The sequence below is a fragment of the Euphorbia lathyris genome, chromosome 4 (assembly GCF_963576675.1).
Source record: "Euphorbia lathyris chromosome 4, ddEupLath1.1, whole genome shotgun sequence".
Classification (NCBI taxonomy): domain Eukaryota; kingdom Viridiplantae; phylum Streptophyta; class Magnoliopsida; order Malpighiales; family Euphorbiaceae; genus Euphorbia; species Euphorbia lathyris.
The window spans coordinates 22,146,721-22,165,012 of record NC_088913.1 but is presented as its reverse complement, the minus strand read 5'-3'; the positions used below and the strand labels follow the sequence as shown (position 1 = coordinate 22,165,012).

Sequence of the window (18,292 nt, the reverse complement as noted above, 5' to 3'; positions counted from 1 at the left end):
AAATGTATATTATTTTTTTCAAATACCTAATTTATTTATTTTATTTTTTTGTGAAAAATTTGCCTAATTTATTGCTCCAATTGTGATTTTTTCTATAATGTCCATAAATCATGCCAATATTATGGCTTATAAATTATAATCCCTTCAAATAAGCTTGCGTTATACATTGCACTATTTTTGGAGAAAGTGCTATATTTTTTTCAACTTGGCGGATTCACGGGTGACTTGGTACGGGGTGCCCCGTAGCTTTTGACTTTTTAAAATATTAAAATGTATTTTTACCATCAATTTGAACTTTTAAATGAATATTTTATAGTCAAATTAGTGCAAAAAGAATTAATTATATGTTGAATATAAATATATTAATGTGGTTGAATTATAAGAGTTTATGGGCCGTTTGTTTTACCTACTGTTTGTTGTTGCTGCTTGCTGTTGCTAGTTGTTGTTTACTGTTACGGTTTACTGTTTGCTGTTGGAAAAAGCTGTTTTTCCAAAAAGCAGAGATTCTCTGTTTTTGTAAAATGCTACTTTTCAGATGTAAAAAGCAAACAGGAGGTTACTAACCAAACACATAATGCTGATTTTCAAGTGTAAAAGGCAAATATGAATGTCACTAACCAAACACATAAAACTCTCCATTTCAAACTGAAAAGGCAAACAGGAACACGAAAAGAAGCACCCAAACACCCCCTATGTCTTAACCAGCAACTGTACAAAAGCAAGATCAAAGGAAGATTGTTGAACGACAAACTTGTTCCGATATCTAAGTTAGTTTATGAGAGGATTGGACGATGATCAGCATTAGTAAATAAAAGTTGTTGTGTAAATTTAGTAGAATGAAAAATGAATCTATCTATATTGGGTTGAGCTTACTATATTTATACTGATGTCGAGCTATAGAAAATTATTAAGTTAAAGAGCGAGGTGGGTCACGTGTCTCATGTTGATAGGAGGAAATGTACCCAGATATCGAGTCTAGTATCCTGTAAGCCCACTAAGGCCATGATTCCCGTGATGGAGCTCGACTACGGTTGTGACTAGATCTTTGACTAGGTCTAGTACGACTTCTCAAATCTAGCTTCCTGATATGCAGTCGTATTGCTCATTTTATTTGAGGATATGTCAAATGCTCTCTATCTCCGAGAGTTGGCTCGGGCTTCTTAGGTACCACGTGGTATAGTTTTATTCGTTTGATACCAGATTAGTTTTAGAAAGTATATAGTTTTCAAAACGTTCTAAATACTCTATTAGTTTTTTTTTAAGTAGTAACAAACTTTATTAACTAATATCAGCAACGATTACATCGAAAAGGGACGGAGGTGGGCCATCCCACTCTCCACGAACAGAATTAGAGACTATAGTCCGAGCTAGACCATGAACTACAGAATTCGTTGTTCATTTAACAAAAGAAATTGAGACATTCACTAGGTCTCGCAATAAGAACAAACAATCGGAAATAATATCTCCTAAGTAAGAAAGTTGAAACAAAGAATCGTTTATTGCTTGAACTACCGAAAGGCAGTCCGCTCTCACCTCCACATTCCTGACATCCCGGACTTTTAATCGGGATAGCACTTCTCGTATTGCAATTGCTTCGGCCACTATTGGTTCATATAATCCCTCAAGCGAAGCATGAAATGCGTAGGTGCAGTGACCTATGGAATTTCTAAGCAAAAATCCATAAGAGCAAGAGCCCCTATCGGTGAAAACTCATGCATCGAAGTTCCAAACAAGGAATCCATCAGCTAGCTTCTACCATCGATCTACTCGACGAGTAATAACCATATGTTGTGTTCTGCAGTCCTTGTAAGCTCCGACCCAATATTTTGATTCATGTTTTGCTGCAGAAACTATCACCTCCGCTTGTGTTGTCTACCCTTGCCAGACCGTTTGGTTTCTATTACGCCATAACGCCCACAATACGCAAACCATCTCTGTAGACCTCGCACTGTCATTTGTGTTAAGGGCTGAGACTATCCAGTCAATCCCAGAACTGACCCGCACCATACGATCATCTCCAAAGAATATCTTTCATGACATTGTCGTTATCTTACACGTAAAGAGAGCATGTGTCTCATCTTCTCCAGGTGTAGTTTGCTTACTAGGCAGAAGTTAGCCAGTGTGCTATGTCTCCATTTTAAATTATCCATCATAGGTAAACAACGAGCTAGAAGCCTCCATACGAAAATTTTCAGTTTTGGCGATGCCGACGGATTTCAAATTGCCTTTCAATTGATAGGCGCAGCAGTCACGGGGTCATCCTGTACAAACATCGCTAATCTATAGCCATTGCACACCGAGTAGCTTCCACTCCTCTCCCAATACCACATCCAGTCGTCATTCCGTGTCAAATTCCGCCTCAGGATAGAGCTAATTAACCGATCACGTGCATTAAAAACAGTAGCCAGTACCTCCATCTTCCACTGTCCCTCGCTGTCCAAAAATATCGAACAGAACCATCTCCCACAATCATGTATGTCATGCTTTCCGAAAATGGATTAATAGGGTCAAGGAGCCACGGGTCGCTCCAGATTGTTGTTGTTGCTCCATTCCCTATTTTTTTTCCTAAGCCCATGTACCCTGTACTAGGAGATCTCTGCCACAGATAATGCTTCGCCATATGTAAGACGAGTTATGCACCACTACAGCTGACAGAAATTGAGTAGATGGAAAGTACCTCGTCTTGAGGGCACGAGCCACTAGGGAAGACGGGTTTTGAAGAATTTGCCATCCCTGTTTAGCTAGCAGTGTCAGATTGAAGCCCCTAAGATCACGAAACCTCATACCACCTATAGTTTTTGATGTACGCAACTGCTTCCAGCTAATCTAAAAGATGCGCCTACCGGTACTTCTTGAATTTTTCCACCAGAACATGCTGGTCATACTGTTAATCTCCGAGCAGAACTGATCTGGCATGAAAAAAACGCTCATTATAAACATTGGGATAGATTGAATGACTGCTTTAACAAGTACTTCTTCCCTGACATGTGATAGGAATTTTTCTTTCAAGTTTTCAATCCGTGATCGGATCCTGCCTTTAAGATATCTGAATGTTTGCGTCTTGCTTCTTCCCACCGCTATCGGTGCTCCAAGATAGATGCCATGGTCACTCGCTTCTTGCACACCCAATACCCCAGTCACGTGATCCCGCAATTGCATTTCTGATGTAGTATTTTTGCTGAAGAGAACAGGTGATTTCTGAAAGTTAACTTGATGGCCCGAAGACTGCTCATAGGAAAGCATACATGCTTGAACTGTTGCCACCTCAGCATAATTTGCCCTGAAGAATAGCATGCAATCATCAGCGAAGAAAAGGTGGGAAACTTATGGGGCCGTCCTCGCAATCTGACATCTGTGAATACGCCCTACTCTCTCTTGAGCTGCTAGTAGAGTATTTGAAACGTGAAAAAGATATTGTTTATAATAAAATAATTGATGTAAAAACCTTTTTAAACATAAATTACAGTAATAATAATTGACCTAAATTATAATAGTCAGTGACTCAGTGTACATGAAAAGCAGGTAAAAACAAAAAAAAAAATTTAATATAAATGATTAAATCCTCTATTTGAAAAAAAAAAAAAAAAAAAAAACTCTTAAAACCAACTTTTTCAAAATTAGTAGTTTGAGTCCAATCCGTTTTCTTAAACAACTTTTAACCAAACACCACTATTAAAAACCTCTAATTTTAGATCAAAACTCTCACCACGAAACCAAAAAAAAACATATTTAGAAAAACACTTATAGAATCGTACAATATTAGTACTAAGATGGTTATTGAAGAAAACAGATTAGACTGCAATTGTAGAGCCGTACAACATTAGGCACTAAAATTTTGGACATGGAGTAATTTCAAACCTAATTAACCGTAGATTCAAGTTTATCGTTAATTTGGTTCTATGTCTACGAAACCTAAGGCCTACTAACGTCTACTTGGAACCAAATGTTATTGCTAAATTTAAACGGTTTCATATACGGAGTCGGTCTGTTCACCACCAATAAGCATAGCGGGAAATTGACCTGTGTTTGATCTGCCAATAATAGTCTGAAATCACTTCATCTACAAAACAATAGTGCTAACATTACACGGTTTTATATATGAAGTCTAAATCAATTCTCCCCCGATAACCTTAGAACTCAACTTGTAACTTAATTCCTAATATTAATCTATTTGATCTTACTTAATTTGGCATAAAGGGAAGGAAGAACATGCAATTTTCACAATTATCAATAACAATACATTCTAATTTCAGTACCATTAAAAAATACTTACTGCTAGTTACAGCAAAGTTCCATGTCCAAGTGGGAAGTCTTGCTTAAACTAGTTAAAATATGACAATTTAGAGGCAAATCTTTCACACTTTTTCTCCTATAAGTACCCATCTTCTCTAACCTTCATTTCCAACTTCCATACCATCAACAAACCAAACCAACAAATAATGAGTTCATTCAAGGTTTCACTTGCTCTACTTCCCCTACTCTGCTTAGCCATGGTGCACCGATCCGGAGCCCAAAACACGCAGCAAGACTACCTTAATGCACACAACACACCAAGAGCACAGGTTGGTGTAGCAAACATTGTGTGGGATGCAACAGTTGCTGCATATGCTCAAAACTATGCCAATTCTAGAATTGCAGATTGCAACCTTGTGCACTCTAACGGAACGTACGGGGAGAATTTAGCCAAAGGCAGCAGTAGCTCATTTAGTGGCACTGCTGCAGTTAACTTATGGGTAGCAGAGAAACAATACTATGACTACACTTCAAATTCATGCATAGGAGGAAACCAATGCTTGCATTATACTCAAGTAGTTTGGAGTAACTCGGTTCGGCTAGGTTGTGCCAGGGTTCAATGTAACAATGGCTGGTGGTTTGTCACTTGCAACTATGATTCTCCGGGAAACTATGTTGGTCAGAAACCCTATTAACTAGTGAATTTCTAGTGCTCTATTAACATAGTATGAGCATAGATTATCTTAAAATCACCCCATTGTAAGCATAATAACAAGGAAGAACAGAGTAAATACTGTTCTTACTCTGGACGTACTACGCATCGCTTAATGTTTTTTCTTGTACTAATGAACACATTTAACAGAATATTAATAACTTCGGAAAAATGTTTATCCATTCTATAGTAATATTTTCATGTATGCATCAATTGAAAACTTGTTTGAGGGGTAAAATTGCTAATATCAACATTACATATATTAAATTGCATCGATGTCGCTGATACTGGAAGTTGCTCAAATACTGTCGAAGAGAAGTCCAATTCAATATAACTTATATAACTAGAATAAACTTGCATAATTTCAAAGCGTTCAGTGCCAGAAACACATATACAATAGTGAAAACCGAAAATACCTTGAAAAAGAATACGCTGAAGATTCAACACATCTCAATAATTTTTGGCCGCTTTTTCGACCCATTTCTTCCAACAGCTTGATTTGAGTCATCTTTGGCAGATTTAGATGTTTTATGTTTCAAAGTTTTGTCATCGTCATCACTATCATTGTTATTATCAATGTCTGCTTCATCATCATCATCATCATCACTCGTGGCTTCTGATTCTGATTCACTACTGTCAGAATCCAGAGGAACCAGTTGTTGCCCACTAGTTACAGCAGATTCAGCTGCAGCTATAGCTTCAGGAGTATGAAGATCCGCAATACCAAGCATCAAATCCTGTAGTTAAGATGCATCAAATATTCAATTATAATCCCACATAATCGTGACAGCAACCTGAGGGAGGGAGAGAGGTTCATCTACCATTTCAATGACTTCAGATTCTGTTCCAGTGAGCTCCTCAATATCATATTTTTGAGCATTGTCCTATAATTGTTTAAGTAAAAATCGAAACTAATAAGAAAAGGGGCAGCTTTTTAAGAAGGCAATAATAATAATAAAACTCCCAATTATAAGAATGCATACTTTGGACTCGTGTTGCAACTGTTTATTAGCTTCAGATATGACTCCTAGGAAATCTCTCACTTTCCCCAGAACTGCAATTATAAAATATCAGTTATGACTTATAATGCCAAGTAAATATAACTTGAAGTGTAGATTGACTCCAAAAAATTGAAACCATTTAAATATGTGATGAAGATTTTGACTAAATGTGTAACGTTTAGATCTCAATTTAGATAAGAATTTAAGATAGAGAAGATTAGAAGAGAGGAAAGGGTAGAATAAGGAAGGAAGAAGGGATATTCATTGCATAATTATCGAGAGCGATCTTCAGTACAATCATAGGCCTATTAATAGCAGCATATTTGCTGAGGTAATACTAACAGCTGGCAGGACAGCTGTGACATAGCCTAACAACCTGACTAAAGGACAAATTAGGATAACCGACTGAATACCACACCAATGTTAAGGGCAGCTGGGATAACTAACCAAAACAGAATAGGGACAGCTGGCTAACTAACAGAAATAAGAGAACTAACAGAAATAACAGAATTAACTAAATAATAACCGAAATAACTAACTCCTCCTTCTCCTGTATGTGACAATTCCCTTTCCCTGAGAACATTCTTGTCCCCAAGAATGATAGAACTCAGGAAATTGAGCAGCGATCATAGCCTGATCCTCCCAAGTTGCGTCGATGGATGGTAGACCCTCCCACTGGACTAAGAGTTGAGCTGTGGAGGTGTTGCCAATAAGAGCGTTGCGAGTGTTGATAACTTTGGAGGGACGAATGATGAATTCTCCTGCTTGAGTAGGTGGTAGGGTGGTGAGGTTAGGCGCATTTGGGTTGGCACGCTTTTTAAGTAAGGAAACGTGAAAGACATTGTGGATTCTGCTTGAGGGTGGGAGTTGCAACCTGTATGCGACTTTGCCAATGCGTTCAAGGACTTGAAAGGGTCCATAGAAACGAGCTGAAAGCTTAAGAGAGGTACGAAGGGCTATAGTTTGCTGTCGATAGGGTTGTAGTTTAAGAAAAACCCAGTCTCCAACCTGAAATTCTCTGTCTGAGCGGTGTTTGTCTGCGTTTTGTTTCATTCTGTTTTGAGCCTTGGATAAGCATTCCTTGAGGTACGATGTCATGTTGTCTCTGTCACGTAAAGCGTCGTCTACAGCAGCCACACTTGTTGTAAACGATGGTAGAATAGGTAACTGGAGAGGGGTGCCATAAAGAGCTTGGAAAGGGCTCATGTTAATGGCACTGTGATGAGTGGAATTATACCAGAATTCAGCTAAGCTGAGCCACTTTGACCAAAGTTTGGGAGTTAGAAAACACATACTGCGTAAATAGCCTTCAAGACTTTGGTTTAGGCGCTCGGACTGGCCGTCTGTTTGAGGGTGATAGGCGCTGCTATAGTGTAGAGAAGTGCCTAGTAGTTTCATAAAGTCTCGCCAAAAATGTCCTGTGAAGATCCTATCGCGATCTGAAACAATTGTGTTAGGCATCCCGTGAAGTCGAAAAATGCTGTCCAAGAAGGCTTGAGCCACGGTTGAAGCATGGAAAGGGTGGGAAAGGGGAATGAAGTGACCCATTTTCGAGAATCGGTCCACCACCACCAAAATTGTGTCGAATCCTGCTGACTTTGGAAGTCGTTCTATGAAATCCATTGCGATATCCTTCCATGCCCCTTCTGGAACTGGTAAAGGTTGGAGCAGGCCAGGGTAAGCAATGTGCTCAGCTTTACAACGCTGGCATGTGTCACAACTGGAGATGTAGCTAGTAACCTGTTGGGACATGCCAGGCCAATAAAATCCTTGTTGAAGTCTGGTGAGTGTCCCTTTTATGCCAGAATGACCACCCCAAGGGGAATTGTGGCAGACCTCGATCAAACGCTGGCGCAAGTTAGTTGTAGCTCCGATAAAGAGTTTGTCTTTGTATCGGAGTAAGCCCTTGTTGTAACTGTAGTGTGTACCTGCAATAGGAGAAACAGACAGTTTTTGGGTTAGTTCAATAGCCGAAGCGTCTTGTTCATAGGAGGCCTGAATTTCAGTTAACCAAGTGGGAACGGCCATCGAAATGGCTAGGATGTGGTCAGGGGGGTTTGGTGAGTCCTCCCACTTCCTTGACAGAGCATCTGCCGCTCTATTGTCAGTTCCTTTTTTGTAATGGATCACATAATCCAGTCCGAGCAGTTTTGAGACCCCTTTATGTTGAAGAGAGGTGTGCAGCCTCTGTTCAAGCAAGTGTTTTATGCTTTCCTGGTCAGTCCTGATAATGAAGGACTTATGTTCCAAGTAATGTCGCCAAGTTGAGCAGGCTTGCAAGATTGCGAGGAACTCTCTTTCGTAAGCACTGAGGAGTTGGTTCTTGGGGCTCAATGGTTTGGACATGTAGCAAACTGGCTGCCCGTTTTGCATTAAAACCGCACCTAGGCCTGTACCACTCGCGTCACATTCCACTGTAAACGATTGGTTGAAATCTGGAAGGGCTAAGACCGGGACAGTAGTCAGTAATGTTTTAAGTGTGTTGAATGCAGTTGTGGCTTCCATAGTCCAGTGGAATGCGTCTTTCTTGAGAAGTTGGGTTAAAGGTCTACTTACTGCACCATAGCCTTTAATGAACCGCCTGTAGTAGCCAGTGAGGCCAAGGAAGCCCCTGAGGCTTTTCAAGGTTTTGGGAAGAGGCCAATCTGCCATAGCCTGAACCTTAGAAGGATCGGTGGATACACCGTCCTGAGATATGATGTGGCCTAAGTAGGCTATCTGGGAAACACCAAAGTCACACTTAGATTGTTTGGCAAAAAGGTGATTGGAAGAGAGTAGGTTAAAGGTTTCAGTGAGGTGTATTAGGTGAGTGTCTAGGTTAGGGCTGTAGATGAGAATGTCATCGAAGAAGACCAGGATGAATTTGCGAAGGTGAGGTTGGAAAATTTGGTTCATAAGGGATTGGAAGGTGGCAGGGGCGTTTGTAAGGCCAAATGGCATCACTATGAATTCATAGTGTCCCATATGAGTACGAAAGGCTGTTTTTGGTATGTCTTCCTCGCGCATTCTGATCTGGTGGAAACCAGCGCGAAGATCAATCTTCGAAAAGAGTGCTGCACCATGTAGTTCATCCAATAATTCCTGGATAATGGGGATGGGGAACTTGTTTTTAACTGTCAACTTGTTTAGCTCCCTGTAATCCACGCAAAAACGCCACCCTCCATCTTTTTTCTTGACCAAGAGCACAGGGGAAGCATATGGGCTAGTGCTTGGCTGGATAATTCCAGTTTCTAACATTTCTGATATGAGTTTCTCTATTTCATCTTTCTGTGTATGGGAATAGCGATAAGGTCTGATGTTGATAGGGTTGGATGGACTTTTGAGGGGAATGGAGTGATCGTGTGAGCGTTGTGGGGGTAAGGATTTGGGTATTTGAAACAGGTGTGAATATTGGTTGAGTAGTGTTTGTATGGCAGGGTTTGGGGTGTGGTTAGGAAGGTCAGGTGTGGGGTTAGGGGGATCTGTAGGATGAACTGAGATTAGAAAAAGTTTGGCTGTAATACCCTTCCAGCCATTAGAGACAAGCTTGTTGACAGATTTCAGAGTCATCATTTTGAGTTTTACCTCCTCAGTCATACCCTTCAACTCCATAGGTTTGTTATCCTTGTGAATGAGTAGCTTGTTTTGATCGAAATCAAAGGTTACCGGTGTGTGTTGCCGCATCCAATCTGTCCCCAGAATAAGGTCGTAGTCCCCTAGCTCAAGAGCTCTTACTGTAAAGGAAAACTTAGCATTGTTCATTGACCAGGAACAATCCTGACATTTAGTAGAGACCACTAATTGCCTTCCATCGGCCACAGAAACAGCAACTGGTTTAACCTTGATCAAGGGAAGTTTGGCCTCGGTTGCCAAGTGCAGATCGACAAAGCTGTGGGTACTCCCACTGTCGATTAGGATCATTATAGGTCTCTTGTTTAGGCTCCCTTTTAGTCTAAGAGTTGTGTCTGTAAATCCCCCATCAACAGCATTGATAGATAGGGCAATATGACCAGGTTCTTCCGCCATGACCTGGATCTGCTCAGTGTTTTCATTCTCCTCCTCAGGGTATTCAACTTCTTCCTCCACTGGTTCTAAGTGAAGCGCGTTTAGCTTTTTTGAATTGCAATGGTGACCAGGGTGGAACCTGTCACCACACTTCCAACAGGCTCCTGGGATTTTTTTGAATGGATTTTGGGTGGGATGAAGCTTGGTTGTGTTTGTTGTGGTGGAGTCAGGGTTTGTAGGATTAGTGTAAGTTGGATTGGTAGTGAAAGAGGTGGTGCGAGGGTGGGTGTTGGGGTTGGGAGGCCAAGTTTTGTTTGGTGTGGGTGATCTGTAGGTGGGTTTGGGTTTTACAGCTTCTATAAGGTCTTTCAGATAGGTTTCTTGGTACTTTGCTTGTTTAATGGCATCGTAAAGGGTTTGGGGTTCCTTAGATCTAACAGCAGACCTGATTTCAGGTTTTAAACCAGTAATAAAACTTGACACATAAAAATCCTCAAGGATAGTAGGGTGAACCTTTTCCATTCGTAGTTTGATGGCTTCAAAGTGATCCTGGTAGTCCAACACAGTGCTATCTTGATGGAGTTCTTCAAGTTGCTGCACTACATTTTCCACCGCCGTTTCCTTGAACCTTTTCTCTACTTCAGTGAGGAATTCTTCCCAGGTTGCTCTGGTGTTTGCAGGGATCCAGTTTCTGTACCATCTTTCAGCCTTATCTTGGAGGTAAAGACCTGCAAGTTTAACCTTCCTATCCTGCGCCACTTCAAAGAGCTCGAAATACTTAGTACACTTGTTGATCCATAGATCAACATCCTTACCATCGAATGATGGTAAGTCACACCTGGGTAGCATTTTGTTGAAGTAAGGGGTTCGTTCTGGGTTTGATGTTTCTCCTGTAAGGAGTACAGTAGGTGCCGTGCCTAGTATTCCTCTTTCTATGTTGATGGTTTGGTTTTGTGGTTGTTTATCTCGTTGATAAGGGGGTTGGGTGTATGAATTTGGGGTGAGTGTGCTATGGGGAGGTGTTTGGAGGGAAGAGTTTTTAGAATGGTTTTGTGCTATTTTGGCTAAGTTTAACAGAGCCTGGTGGAGTTTTTCATCCATGGCTTGTTGAGAGTTGGCTTGTTCTTTTCGAAGGAGGCTTTGCTCTACGTGAAGGGCATTGATTTGTTTTTGCTGTGCATTCTGCATATTTTCCAGTTGACTGTGTAATCTTTCAAATTTCTCAGCTACTTCTTCAGATCTATCGTTGAATCTCTCCGATAGCTCTTTGAGTTGTTGCTCAACGGATTCCATGGCGGCTTTAGCTTTTCTGACAGCTGCTCGTGTTTTCTTGACTGAGTTATTTACCATAACCAGTCACAGGTCGGAGGAAAGGTGTCTCTGATACCAATGTAACGTTTAGATCTCAATTTAGATAAGAATTTAAGATAGAGAAGATTAGAAGAGAGGAAAGGGTAGAATAAGGAAGGAAGAAGGGATATTCATTGCATAATTATCGAGAGCGATCTTCAGTACAATCATAGGCCTATTAATAGCAGCATATTTGCTGAGGTAATACTAACAGCTGGCAGGACAGCTGTGACATAGCCTAACAACCTGACTAAAGGACAAATTAGGATAACCGACTGAATACCACACCAATGTTAAGGGCAGCTGGGATAACTAACCAAAACAGAATAGGGACAGCTGGCTAACTAACAGAAATAAGAGAACTAACAGAAATAACAGAATTAACTAAATAATAACCGAAATAACTAACTCCTCCTTCTCCTGTATGTGACAAAATGGTTGAATCATTATCCATCTAATCTATTAGTTATAAATAAACATATTCCTCTATGAGTCATCTTACATTTATAAGATGCTAAATAAGATTTTGAGGGGAAGAAGAAAAAGAACCGCAAGCACTAATTGGTTGCTGTATACGACAGCCAAAATAGCTTTCTATAGATTGTTTATCAGTGATAATAACTGAAGTTAATAAATTTATTTGGTATCGAGCTTTATGAAGAGATGAACAACCTTCCACCAGGCATGAGCAAAATAAAACCCTAGATTAGCAGAAAACCTACCATTTACATGTCAAACAATAGACACCCAAAATTTTGAGATAAATAATCTAGTTAATAGGACATTCAGTAACCAAAAGTGACCAAGCAAATTAAGAACTAGGGAACAAGCATGTTCAAGGACAATGCTTGCATGATATGCCATTGTCATAATTCAAGCTTCTACACAATATAGGAAGATCGATGGTGGTAGAGGAAGATAACTCTTCATCTGCTTCTAGGCCAGACAGTGAGATTACTGATGGCCTCTTCCTTTCCGGTGCAAAATTAAATGAAGAAAAGGTAGCTCAACAGATAGGGGAATGAGTCCGCTACCTAGCTTCCTCGAAAGAAGCACGAGCGTCACGCCTTCTTGGAGATGGGATCTCAAATCTGAAAAATGGGGTTTTACCAACGTTTTTTGTTGCAACCTCAATTCCCTTCATAGACGAGAAATGAAATCAGGAAAATCACGAAAATGTTAAAGACTGTATTTGAAAACTCTATCAGACAACCACCTATTGAGCAAAGCAAATCTAACTCTTCAAATTCTTTAAACCACCAAATAAAACCAGGTTAAGAAATAAGGAACCTTTAAGGACAGTATGACATGAAGCTTAAAGAGATTTCCACCATTACATAAATTGAAACTAATTGCATATTCAATCCATAAACAGATGGATTATGACAATTAAAAAAAGCCTCAAGCATCCAAAATGGCACTATCTAAGAGGAAAACATAGAAGTCACAAATTACTGAATTTATTCAAAATAAAATCAATTTCCTAATGTTGAGCTCAATGTAATTCAAACTGAGAACTCTGAAAAGAGAAATTATAGCAAAGAAAAACACTTATTTGCACTACTGTCGTTACATCACAAGAAAAGGTAAACTTCAAAATTATCAATTTAAGCCAAATATGAAACATTACCTTGGCTTTTGGCAACATTAGTCGTTACTGGTTTTCCACCAGGATGGGATTTATTAGAATCGGCCACAGAGTTCTTCTTACAGACAAGAAGGGCGGATTCTGTGATGAAATATAGAAAAGTAAGACGAGTTATAGATGTTAACATACAAAGTAACACAATAAGTAATGGGATAAGTGAAGATACCAAGAGCAGAGGTAGCAGTGATATTCTTGTGCTCCAAATGCAGAAGGTCTCTGCTTGAACTGCCCATTTTTCTCCCAAGGCAATCAAACAGAACTTCAATAAATAAATTCAAGCGAAAACCCAAACTTCCTTGCAGCTCAAACAGAACTTCAATAAATAAATCCAATTGATATGGAAGTCTCAGCGTCCAAATGGAATGTGAAGTCAATTTAGTTCAATTCTAGTAGGGGAAGAGCAAGAGAAACGAGTTCGGGTGTTTTGAACGGGAGAGGGTGGGCAATTTGTAATCTATGTATAGAACAGAAAAGATTGAGAATTCCGGCAACCGGAACCAGAAGAAAAAGGCGGCGGCGGCGGCTTTGTAGAGATAGAGTGAGGATGAAGGGCGAATTAACTTTCCTAAAGCCCTAATCGAAGTGTATGTTTGACCAAGGTTTTACAAAGTTCATTAAATTAAAGTGAGTGAGGGGGATACGAGGTTATTTAGTTAATCTCTAAATTCCATAAATTTAGTAAAACTGAAATTGGGTTATTAAGTTAAAAAACTTTCATTTAACCGTCACTTAATGGGAGTAATTAATTTTGTTTCCAAACTTAAGTTGTTTTTTTAGAATAAATGAAGGTTAATTGAAGTTAAATGTTTATTTACTTTAGTGTTTCCAAACTCTCTCATTAAATTGAGGATTAATGAAAGTAACGTAAAATTCTTTAAAAAAGTTTATGTTTGCACTGTAAATTTAACTTTTTTTCTTTCCATATTTAAACGGGTAAATTACACCTATAGCCACTGAACTTTATCCATTTTCACATTATGACCATTGAACTTCATTTCTTTCCGGTACGGCCACTGAATTTTACACGTTTTAACACCGGTAGCCACTTAATGTCTCAAAACGACCATTGACAACTAAAAATAAAAAATCCAAAGCGTTAATGATATTCTAAGGAACTTTAATTCTTGAAAATTTTCGTTTTGAGGTCATTTAGGTGGTGTTTGGTTAGGAGAGAGAAAGTGAATTTTTAGAGAGAGAAAGCTCCAAAAAATGTGATTTTCGAAAATAAAACATGTGGTTTCATGGTAAATGTCGTTCTGAACAACTTTAATTCTTGAATATTTTCATTTTAAGGTCGTTAACGGTCATTTCAAGAAGTTAATTAAAATTGAGTGGCTACTGGTATTAAAAAGTGTAAAGTTCAGTGACCATACCGGGAAAAAATGAAGTTGGGTGGCCATAATGTGAAAATGGGTAAAGTTCAATGGCCATGTGTGTAATTTATCCATATTTAAACTCTCAAACAAGTTAAATATTTAACTTCATGTACATTCTATAAACTTGTTTCACTTCTCTTTTCATTACCTGCTTTTAGCTCTTATCTCCCATTAACTTCCAATCTTCCAAACAAAGGCTAAGCAAAGGCTAAACCTTCAAATTCCCATTTTTCGTACAATTTTTTTTGGCTAAATTACATTCATAACCTCTAAATTTAGCTCATATGTTTTTTTATTGCCCTTTTTGACCAATAATACATAATCCTATAGAAATAATAAACAACGATAATTTTTATTTTTCCTTATGTCCAATATTAACTTTTAAAGATAAATGATAATGGAAATAAAGCCTAAATTAAGAGGCAAAAATACAATTTATCCATTACTTTTTCTTTCCTTTTTCCTTATTTTAGTTTGGGCCTAATGTACATTAATTAGGCTCTTAAATTTATTTTTTTGACACCCTATACTTTTTTTTTTTTTTGAGGAAATTAAACAGTTTTACAAATTTGACCAAAAAAGATTATAGATAAAATCAGATTTGAAATTTTTATTCTACTTTTGTCATATAGAAAGTTATTTTTTTGGTTTTTAAAAATAAAAAAATTTTAAACAGTTTCACATATTTTATTTGATGATAAAAACACTTTTAGTTTTGAAGTACTTGATATTTTAAGAATTTTTTTACAAATATTAGATGGTTGTAAATAGTTAACCTTGTCCTACTTTTTTTTATTTTGTTCACCATGGTCAACCAACAAATCAATAATCGGTGACCATGTCACAAATTTAATTCCAATAGCGATAAGAATATACAAGGAAAGCATTAAAACAGGTTTATGCAAAAAAAAAAAAATACATTTTCTTTACAAATTTGAGGATGTAATTTGGTTTGTTTTGTAATATTTTTTCATATGACACGTATACTACATTAAACAGAATGGATAAAACATGAAACAATAAATAATGTTAAAATAAGAAAATTATATGAGTTTAAATAAATAATTATAATCTTTTTCATTTTTAATTTAAATAGTGCGATTAAAATTACCAATTTAAGATATGGAGTGTTTGTTTTGGGAATTTTAAGAAATAGTAAGGGAAAGAGAAGATTTCATTCCTTTTGTTGATATTTTTTTTATTAATTCAATCATTCTTTTTACATTTTTTAGTTTTTTCTTATATAACAACAAAGTTTACAACTAAATGCTAACAGAATCAAGCTTAAAACAAACGGCAAGTGATAATGGATAATCATCAATATAGATCGGAGGAGTTGTAAAACCTAGACCCCATTTTGCAATATTGTGAGCCACCTTATTTGCATCACGACCTTCAAAGACAAACCGATAAAATTTGAGGTTTTCTACCATCGTTTATATCTCTTGGACGACCACATCAATGTAGGTCACATCGGCTGTCTGAGTTATGTAATTTATAGCTATCTGACAATCAGAAGCCACAATTAATCTCTTGAATCCCCTCTCTTTCACAATCCTCACACCAGTTAAAATTGCCAATAACTCGGCATGGATAACTGACCAACAGTGTCTCACCGGGCAAGCTCCACCTAGTAGGATAGTCCCTTGAACATTTCTTGCTACAAAACTCACTCTATAAGAGCTGGACTTACTGAATGAAGTTATGTCACAATTTAATTTAATCAAATCTGGTGGTGGAGGGATCCAGTAACCTCTGGTAGCATTGGTGCATACTGTAGCTTCTGTATTGGCTTGAAAAGAGATGATCTGTAGTCCAAAAGTGCTTTTATTCCATTGCTTTAGCTCGGAAGAGCAATTTGCAATTTTTCGTAGGGCCTCTTATATGTTGGCGTCTCCAGTTGAAGACCATTCTGCTTTAATAACCTCTATGTATCCGTTATGTCGGGTCCACATAGCCTCAACCCGAAAGGAGCACACACCAGCACTAACAATTCCTATAGTGTCAAGCATTATAGAAGCATGGTTCGAACGAACTCTGGCTAAATGTTGGATAATTGAATTTGGAAAGAGGATATCTCATTCCACAGTTCTCTCAAATAGGTTCTGCTCCTTTCCTTTCCATTGTACCAAGTGTATGTGAATCCGTTAGCTTGCATATCAAACAATTCACATTCATTCAGACAGTCCTGAAAAGCTTGTGTTGTCCTATAATTGGACTCTCGTCCTCCATGCTTTTCAAAAGAGTACAATATTTCATTAAAGTCTCCAAAACTACCCTTTTAAGGTTTTCTATGTCGTTTCCCCTCCTTTACTACCTTACACATCTACTCCTCTAATCAAATTCTACTTTAATCTCTATTTAACTTTATAACTTTTATATATATATATATAATTCTTTTTTTATTATTTTTTATCCATGAATTAATTTCACTTTTGATCCTTATATTTACATATTTCTAAATTTTTTTCTTAAAAAAATAGTTTTTACTAAATTTTACTTATGATTTTCATTTTCATCCTTATACTTATTTATTTATATATTTTTAATCCTAGACTAATTTCTCTTTTGATCATTGTACTTATTTATTTTTATTTTTGTGCCCTAAGAAAAAATTTGACCAAATTTTTTATTTTATCATATTATTCAGTTTTAGTATTTATTTTTAATTATTTTAAAATAACTATTTTTTTTAAATATAATATTTATGTATTTTCTTTGACTAATTTGATTTCAGTTTCATCAATTTCACCATCTTTTAATTTTAATAGTTGAAATAATTTATTTTAGTTCTTATATTTGAATTTGAAAGGTGACGAATCCATCAGCTTCCATTAGAAAAGATGTGAAAAGAAAAAAAAATGAATCTCTTGATTCTTTTTAATACATGACATGTAAGATAGAGTTAGGGCGATATTAGCAATTGAAAGATAAGGAAATAAGATCATCACTAACAATAGGGTAATTAATTTTTAGTCCCTATATTTTGAAAAAACACACTGTTTAGTCCTTGTATTTTCAAAAACATACGGTAAGGTCTCTAACCTTTTTCTCAGTAAACTGTTTAGTCCTTTTGTCTGTTTGTTAGATTTTTTACCGTTTATGAATTCGGAAATGACTAAACTACCCTTTACTATTATCAGTCAAAAGCAATTCACACCTCTATATCTTTCTCTCACAACTCTCGCTCACAAAAAAATGGAGAAATGATTGAATCCCTAACCCATAATCGAATCACTCATGCTCACTCTTCCTGTTTGAATTGAAGGTAGAAATCGACTCAAATCTCTCTCGCTTACTCTTCCTGTTAGAATTGAAGGTGGAAATCCGCTTACTCTCAATGGTGAGTTTAATTTCCTCCATATTCTTAACTCATGTTTACTGCCAACTACTTCAGTGATGACGAACGATGTTTCTGCTAATCCAAATTGACTAACAGAATCTTCATGAGAGTCTAACGGTAGGGACTAAACAGTTCACGAGAAAAACGTTAGGGACTAAACAATTCATCGAGAAAAGGAAATGGTATAATTAAGTACCTGATCTCTCATTCTAGAATGTGCTTTTTTGTTTACTTCCTTATCAGAGAGGGGCAAAAAGGGGGCTTTTCAGAATGTAGCACTAGGTTACTTACGGAAATTTTCTTCTAAAGGTTAGGAACCTTACCGTGTGTTTTTGAAAATACGGAGATTAAACAGTGTGTTTTGTCAAAATATAGGAACTAATAAATTAATTACCCCTAACAATATAATCAATCCATAGCACATCAGAACTCACTGAACCTCATCGTTGGCTTTCTAACTTTTTTTAGGGTTTTGCTATTTCCCGCCCCAAATTATTTATCACCACCGCTCCCATTTAGATAATTTTATCCTTTTCATAAAAAAATTTCAAAACTAATTTTTTTTAAAGAATCTGGATGCCACATCCGTTCGGCCCATAGCGGGAACGGATGCCGCATCTGTTTGGCCCATGGCGGAGGCAGATG

At 37.5% G+C, this 18,292-nt stretch overlaps 2 protein-coding genes across 5 annotated transcripts; one reads left to right on the top strand and one right to left on the bottom strand.

The window, feature by feature from the left end:
- Window positions 1-1,262: 1,262 nt before the first annotated feature.
- On the bottom strand, window positions 1,263-13,522 carry LOC136226302 (uncharacterized). 4 transcript variants are annotated; one of them, XR_010687681.1, is made up of 7 exons: window positions 13,095-13,522; window positions 12,911-13,009; window positions 5,929-5,999; window positions 5,767-5,829; window positions 5,362-5,682; window positions 2,678-3,280; window positions 1,263-2,596 (listed from the first exon to the last, which is right to left on the bottom strand). XR_010687681.1 is itself a non-coding variant. In XM_066014700.1 (6 exons), the coding sequence occupies exons 1-5, from the start codon at window positions 13,159-13,161 to the stop codon at window positions 5,386-5,388; spliced, it is 597 nt and encodes a 198-aa protein (XP_065870772.1). In that variant the 5' UTR covers window positions 13,162-13,522; the 3' UTR covers window positions 1,263-3,280; window positions 5,362-5,385. The 4 variants fall into 4 exon arrangements, 3 of the variants coding, with proteins under 3 accessions (XP_065870772.1, XP_065870773.1, XP_065870770.1); XM_066014700.1 differs by having other exon boundaries at window positions 1,263-3,280; XM_066014701.1 differs by lacking the exons at window positions 1,263-2,596; window positions 2,678-3,280 and adding an exon at window positions 3,363-3,380.
- LOC136227315 (pathogenesis-related leaf protein 6-like) lies at window positions 4,440-4,928 on the top strand. Its single transcript, XM_066015960.1, has one exon. The coding sequence runs from the start codon at window positions 4,440-4,442 to the stop codon at window positions 4,926-4,928; it is 489 nt and encodes a 162-aa protein (XP_065872032.1).
- Window positions 13,523-18,292: the final 4,770 nt, after the last annotated feature.